At 36.2% G+C, this 8,021-nt stretch overlaps 1 protein-coding gene across 1 annotated transcript in view; it reads right to left on the bottom strand.

Annotated features, from left to right (window-relative positions):
- Nucleotides 1–5,602: 5,602 nt before the first annotated feature.
- ppp1r12a (protein phosphatase 1, regulatory subunit 12A) overlaps nucleotides 5,603–8,021 on the bottom strand; it is an 83,669-nt gene continuing 81,250 nt past the window's right edge. Inside the window, exon 26 of the mRNA XM_016564123.1 lies at nucleotides 5,603–7,261. Within this exon, the coding sequence (XP_016419609.1) occupies nucleotides 7,175–7,261 (87 nt within the window). The 3' untranslated portion in view covers nucleotides 5,603–7,174. The remainder of the gene's footprint in view (nucleotides 7,262–8,021) is intronic.

The following is an 8,021-nucleotide window of genomic DNA, read 5'->3' as shown; positions in this document are numbered from 1 at the left end:
TAGATACAAATGCCCAATAAACAAAGTATATAATAATAATAATAATTATTATAATTATATATATATATATAATACAAATATATAAATAATCAACCCAAACCATTGATTGCTTGAAGTGTTTGTGTGCTCCTTTAAAATAAATGCCACTTGGTTTGTTCTTTTGTTATAAAATCCTAAAAGTGTCCAAATACATTTTGAGTCCACCGTATGTCATTTTTAATGTGAAATAATTAACAAGCATGCGATTAATTGCATCGCTGCATACTGTTGGACATTGTCACTTGATACATTTTGCCTGGTCCTACAGTGTCACATTTTATACTTCGTTAAAAACGAATTTAAACAGCATTTTTTGTGATTCTTTTATAATTACACACTTTATGATCTTAACATATATTTAGAGGGGATATTTGTACATTTAAATAATTTGTCACATTGCAGGACCATTTAAGTGAAAAAAATGTGATGAAAAAGCTCTTAGTTCAACTCCGTTTATTAACTGTTAGCTTTTTATTGTTCATTGTCTTTAATGATCATCGCATCTTCTGGTCATTGGGATTCCCAACACCCTTGTAATCATTGCAGAGCACAGGCCTGGCCATTACTTCCCCTGTCTGTCCTGTGACGGTGGACCATGACCGTGCCATCTGCTGAGATGGGCGAGGGGTGGCAAAATGTCTGTGTGCCGCCCATATTTCAACTGGTTAGATCGGCTCATTTCTATGAGTTCATTAGAGCTGGTGGCACTGGGAGTAACTTTGTGTCCCTAAACATCTCAGATGCTCCTCTATTGTGTATGTGAAACTATTATCAGCATGTGTCCTGGTTGAATGGAGGCACAGGAATGATTTCAAAATGACCACATGCTAAAAAGTACCAGCTGTACTCATTTCTTCACCAAATGTCGAGCATGAATTATTAAGGCACAAAAGCTGTAAAACTAAGCAAGTCTGTTCCAGATACTTTTGATTTGTTTCTTGATGTTCCAGTTATGCTCTTCTGGGGGTGACCACGTGATATTAGTCATGAACTGAAACGATTAAACCGCCAAACGCTTCAGACAACAGTAATCTTGCACAATACATAACTTATCCAATCAGGTTTGAACTGTATAGTGACATGTTTTCTTAGTCATCTTCACATGCTTGTTTTTTGAAGGAAAGCAGTTGATGTCACAATCAGAACTTTGCAGTGCAACTAAGTAGATTAAATTCATGTTCCACATTTAGTACAAGTTAAGCTCAATCAACAGTTTATTACAAACAATAATTTGTTTAGTACATTTGCATGTTTATCACACACACACACAAATCCGACTTGTGCCTCTTTTTTCCTTAAAAAGAAAAAAAAAAGGCAAAAATGATAGTAAAAACACAAAAATGATGGTTACACTGAGGCACTGGAGGATTCTGGAGGACTTACAAATGTGAAATTACATTTTTTAAAAGCTCTTTCATTAATTCCTTATGTTAGAACTTGTGTTATTTTGAAATCGTAATTTTTTTTTGTGGCAACAAAGTTGTAAAATGAGATAACTTTACACAGAAAATTTAAGTTTTTGACACAGAGATAATATTAACATGCATATTGTTTATAACTTGCAGCTGTACTATTGAAACAGTGAGTATTTGAATGTTTACAGACTGGCCCCATTTGCTTCTTTTGTAACCGCCCAACTTTTTGAGTTGAGTCAAAATAATTTTTGTAGTAATAATCAACATGATACACGTGTTGTCAGCTGAGTTTAATCTATGTATTTATCCTGGAATTTTGCCTTAAAGGAATGTTCATTCATGCTGTTGATTGCCACAGAAAATCATTTTGACAGAAATGCTATTAAAATGTTATGCCCGGTTCAGACTACACGATTTTAGGCCGATTTTGCCACGATTTGCTTGACTTGTTAAAGACGGCACGCGATGAATGGTCGGGAAGCAACGTGTAGTCCGACATGTTTCTTATCCACGACACGACAAGATTTTAGGAGTCAAAATCGTGTAATCTGACACAGTGACTATTGTGACCGACAAAAATATCGTGTAGTCTGAATTTAGTCTATGGGGAAAAACATTGCAGTGTTTCATTCAAATACTCAGTTTCGAAAGTAAGGTCACAAGAGAAAGGCAATGGTTTTCAGCACTGATATTAATTCTTCTGTACCAAATTTTGTTATTTTGAGATGTAAAATTGTCTAAATTGTTCTTTTAGGCAGATGAACTCCTGTTTATTATCTGGTTCTGAGTGGATTTTCTCCATAAAGAGTCCTTTTCTGGCATCCTTAGAAAGTTACAAGGTTAAACAACGTTACATTGCCATGATAAGAGTTTAAAATTGGACATATTTTGTACAATGTTAGTAAGTGATTCTCATTAATTAACACACAATGTTTAAGCACAGTGCTTTAAGCACTCTTGCCCCATAGACCTCCATTGTAAGTGCATTACTGTAAACACGATTCTGTTTGTTTTTACAAAATTATTTTCTGTTGTAATTGACAGCGTGCCACGGATCCAGCAGAACAAGAGATGAGCCGGGACTCTGGAGGCCAGTCTCTGGGTCTGCGCCAGATATTCAGCTGCAGCCCAATGGCCTGGAATTGGAGGTTCCTGATGTCTGTCAGGCCACCGCAGATAATTGAGTGTTAGCCAGCTAGATGAGTAGAAATGAAAAGAGGCGACGTGAGTGAGGTCAACTGGGGAGTAAGTCCTCAGAAATCCTCAAGATCTCGAATTTTGGTCTCATTACAGGGAAATATACCAGTACAACTCAGCTGGGGAATGTTGATTTAAGAGACTGTCCACATTCCATGATATAAAATCACCTGAAAGCACTGAATGCGTTTCACTAATCTCATAGAAACGTATAATTATCAGGTAAATTCCACAAATATTTTATACTTAAGATAATAACTAGTAATTATGTATATGTGATTTGGCACACTTTCAAACAAATCTGTCACCATTTTGATTCTTGTTGGTATTTTACTGGATATGTTTTTTATGCTTATTGTTCAACCTATTGTGTTGTAGTTGTGTTCAAAAGCCAACACCAAAAAATTAAATAAGTAAAAATAAAATCTTTCTAGTTTTTGATGTTGAAGTGTCCATGGAAGTGGAAGGTGGATCCCATGGACTAGGAATGCAGCTGTGGAGGAACACACCACAAATCCCATCAGGCACTTCACCAGCCACACAAACAAGACGACGTTTTTACTTGCAAACTTCGTTCTGCAATACTGGACTGCATAGATAAAGTCTGAGAGATGCAGACCTACACACACACACACACACACATATATACACAGACATACATACATAATATATATATATATATAGTTATACAGATGTGTATCAACCCTTGTGCTGTGGTGAAAATACTAATTTGGTGCTCCAGGTCAAAAATGACTAGCCTTTTAAAAATTGCTTGTAAATCTCTCATTATGCTATATCACCAAATCTTTGATTTAATCTATTTGTAAACTACTTGACTTTTAATTAGCAGAGGTTTTGTATTTTGAATGAATGAAAAAAGCATTATTTTGTCATCAGTTTTGACTGGGAACACCACAAGTGTAACAAGGTGAGGGGGAAAAAATCTTTAAAAAAAAAAAAAAAAGTACTACAATTTTCAACATTTTTAATACCCTGTGTGAGCAAAATCAGGTTTTAGTCCAATATTAACTAGCATTTACAGGAAAAAGAAAATCCTCTCAGAATCAAAATGACTTGAACTCAAGCAAGAAAAAAAGCTTTCTGTGCTCAAGAAAAAAAAAAAACTGAAGCAAAAGAAAAAAATATGTACACAAAAAGTCTTGTCGAACAAAAGAAAGAAGACTAGAAACAGAAAAACATCATCTGAGCTTTCATCAAATTTTGTCTAAAATTGATTTAACTTTTGGCAGTCAAATCAAACAATTAAGTATTCTGTATATGCAAATAGCAAATTAGCATAATGCAGAAATAGTAAGATTATGGCACTATGCATTTGACAGACAGTACTACTTTCCTTACTATTAGAACACACAGCACTGACTAATGGGTGATTCACGATTATCTTCATTATAGCTATTCTTTATTTCACTTGCCAATACCAGCTGAACTTCATTCAGCAACTTTTGATGGATCAGTTTATCCTTTGTGAATTCCACCAAGCAATAAAATGCTCACAATTTACCTTTTCCACAGCCTGGTGTGCTTGCATATGAATCGTTTAATCACATAACTCAAGTGTAAGCATGAAATGTGACATGACGCATACACTGCTGCAACTGATCCAGGTCGGCCTGCTGGTGCAAATCACCAAAAAAATGAAAGCACGGAATCTATTTGTTTCTATAATTGCCTTGGATTCTTGTAAGTTTCCTGCTTTTAAACCGGGAAACACTCCAACTGATCTTTTCCACATTCATTTTTGTCAAGTAAGCTTTGAGATAGAACCAGAAGAATGAAGGGGTCTCCGCAAGACTTAAATGGAAAAATACACACAAAAAAAGAGGAAAAGTCCCATTGCATGACTATGTGCAATTACTGCCCATACAGCCTCTTATCCTCAAAGTATTATTGCATTATTTGAGCTCTTCATGCCACAATGAGAACATGCAGCATTCGCTGCCAAACACATTTATCAATGCAGTCTTGAAAGGACTTTGCACTTGTGGTTCTGTGAGAAATGCTAAAATAAACCAAGTGACAATTCAAACAAAAATGAAAACGATATCACCATTTACACACCCTCATATAGTTTCATGCAAAAATGATTTTTACTTGCTGAGAGAACTGTCATTTTTGGGTGAAACTATCCCTTTAATTTGAGATGTTTTATCTGGATTTGTCTGTGGACAAATGCCTTCATGCAAAAATGATTTTTACTTGCTGAGAGAACTGTCATTTTTGGGTGAACTATACCTTTAATTTGAGATGTTTTATCTGGATTTGTCTGTGGACAAATGCTTTTGCATGAGAACATTTGGTAACTTCAAGCCCCAGAGGAAAAACAAACAAAAAAATACTTGGAGAGTTCACATAGAGAAATGCAAGCCTTATGTAAGATCAGGAGGGGGAAAAAACTGACAATACTCAAGAAACACTTTTCCTGCTAACAAAAGCATGCCAGGTTGAGAGTTGATTGGAGCTGATAGTGTTGAGCTCAGGCGGGCGCCATCTAGTGGTGTTGAAGCTGCTGTGGATTCAGTTCTTTGAGTTTTACCATTTCAAAACAGCAGCATTTAATTTGAACAAAAGCAGAATTTACTTTTTTTTTCACTATCATAAAAAAAAAAAATTGTGAACAAAAGTCTAAGATCCCTGTAAAACTTGGACTATATTCAAAGATCATTCCTAAATTCATATCTAGAAAATAAATTAATTTCATTTTATAGATTTATTATTATTAATACTATTATTTATTGGTCAAAGCAACAATATAATCCTTTTGCAATCCCTGAAAACTCATGAAAAGTACTTGTATGTATGCATGTATTTATTTATAAAAGAATGGGCACTGGATCTCAACAGGTTGAGTTTATTACATTTAACAGCATGATAATCTGACAACAGTTGAATTGAAAACAAATAAATAGGACGCAAAAGCAGAGAGATTTTTACAATGTACAAGTTTATTTTAATTAACTCTCAGTGGTTGGTAGTCACAGCACAGCTTGCACGGATGAAGCCACACATCTATTTTACAAGATGATGGGAAATTTAAAAAGGAAAAAAAAACAACAACAACAAATTAAAAACCTAAACCAAAGAGGAGACAACTACAGCGACATTTTTTTTCCCGACTACAGTATTTAAGTAAAAGGCCACTGAAATGCATAAAACGTGTTTCTGATGCATGGACTTCATCTGACACGCTGGCAAAAGTTCGCTAAACCGGACAGCAAGACTCCTGACATGGCATTGACAGTGCATGTAGACATTGTAAAAAGGACTGGGTTAGCGATATCTAGGATCTTCTTTTTAGTGACAACACCTTGGCTAATACTACAGCTTAAAAAAAAGAAAGAAAAAAAAGAACAAAAACTGGAAAAAGGAGAAAAAAAATGAACGGCACTCTTCCAAAGATACTGAATAAAATGTGTGAAATGTAGTGAAGCAATTATATTATTATCTCACAATTACCGTGAACACTTTTAAAACTGAGAAGAGGGAAAAAAAAAAAAAAATGCACTGAAGAAGTGCAGCCGTCCCTCTGGCTCTATTGTTATTCAATGTCTTTTCCAACTATATAAAAGGAGGAGGAAATCGAACACACTTTGTCCTCTGGAGTTGGTAGATTTCAATAGTAACAGACAGGGAACCATAAACGCATGCCATGTGCTGGTCTCAAACGATACATACAGGTATATACAGCTTCACTCAGTACCTGCTAAAACAACGTGAGGAGTACAAGATATAAACCAACGACTAGACTACAAACTCAAAGAAAGTCGGGGGGGAGAGGAAGGAAACCGGGGTGAGCCACGAAAGTGGTGAAAGAGTGCACATTCTTAAAGCATTTGTATAGAAAGAAATGCATATATTGCACATAAGTGAAAGCTTCGATTCCACGAGGTCCGCCGAATCGGTAAAGCCAGGGGTCCGTCGTCTCTCTCGCGGAGGAAGTGTGCGGAGCGTGCGCCAACATTGTGGAATGCTGGGAAGTCTTCTGCTGAGAGACAGTGCGCCTCTGAGGATGAGGGCGGGACTTCTAGCGCGATTTGGGAAGGGGGCGTGGCTGATGAGGACAGGAAGAGGACATGGAAGGAGAGAGCTGCACATTGCATAACACATCTATACAGGAAGGAAGATTAAAGAGCGGAGGGAAAAAAAACAACAACAACCACCAAAAAAAAAGAAGGAGAGATCGCAAAAAGTGTGGCACAAATAAAATCAGGTGTTCTGTGACAGCCAAGAGAAATTTGATGCAAGTGACGTATGTACAACTAAGGCTTATTGGTTCAATAGTTTATCGAGGCTTTCCCCGCCCGCAAAGTGTTCAATGCCATTCTCTCGCCTAACGCTTTTCCTTAGTTCTGTAAACGCAGTGGTTCTGTGTGAGCGGTGAAAGCGAGGGAAAGCCGAGGACTGAGAAACGGAGGGGGAGACGGAGCCTTCTTGTCGCCATTGTCTCGTATTAATATCTAGATGTGCAATACCGTTACTGCCGGAGGTTGTGGAGAGGGTCTTTTCTATTTGGAAAGCTTGCTTATGACTCGGATCAGCGCTCCGTTCTCGTCCTTTAGCCTCTGGTTGTCTGCTTTCAAGTCTGGTAGTGTCTGGAAGAGAGAACAGGAGAGGGACGGGTTAGATTAACAGACAAGGACGAGTGCTTGTGTTGCTGGCGTGGCTCTAGATACTGATGTTTGTTAATTGCTGCGTCTTGAACAGCACTTCCTATTCAACACAACCCCCCCCCCTTTTAACCGACATGGTGATGGTGTCTGATCTGGAATCAGAAAGATGACGGTTCTGGGATAGGGGAAGAAACGGCTCGGGAATGGCTCCTGAAAACTGCTGGACTAGAACCAATAATAAATAGCACGATAATGTCTAATCGCTGGGCAGGCGATAATTCTCTCAATATTTTTCATTCTTCTGATTATGAGTATTTGATACACATCTCAATTTTATATTTGCTCTGAAATTACTTAAAATGGTGATCTTTTTAATATTTTTTTTTACAAACCAAACAGTCACTGCAGACTCAAAATGCTTGATGTAAAAGGTAAAAAAAAAAAAAAATTTTACACTAATTACCCAAAAGTATACTTACAAAAAATAGAAAAAGAAATTAAAATGAGTAATCATTTTTATGTCAATATTTATTGAGATTTACATTTTCATTTAATAGCAATGACTACAATTATAATTTAATAGTAATCAAGTTTTAATTCTATATAGATTTAATTCTACATTTGATGTACATTTATATGCAGCCATTATATATGTATTTTTAATTTTACATTTGATAATTGTTTGACAATGTTAATTTACATGCATATATATGTATGTATGTATGTATGTATGTATGTATAT

This window comes from Sinocyclocheilus rhinocerous, unplaced genomic scaffold (genome assembly GCF_001515625.1).
Source record: "Sinocyclocheilus rhinocerous isolate Xijiao unplaced genomic scaffold, SAMN03320098_v1.1 scaffold1642, whole genome shotgun sequence".
In the NCBI taxonomy this organism is placed as follows: domain Eukaryota; kingdom Metazoa; phylum Chordata; class Actinopteri; order Cypriniformes; family Cyprinidae; genus Sinocyclocheilus; species Sinocyclocheilus rhinocerous.
This window is presented reverse-complemented; position numbering and strand designations above follow the sequence as displayed.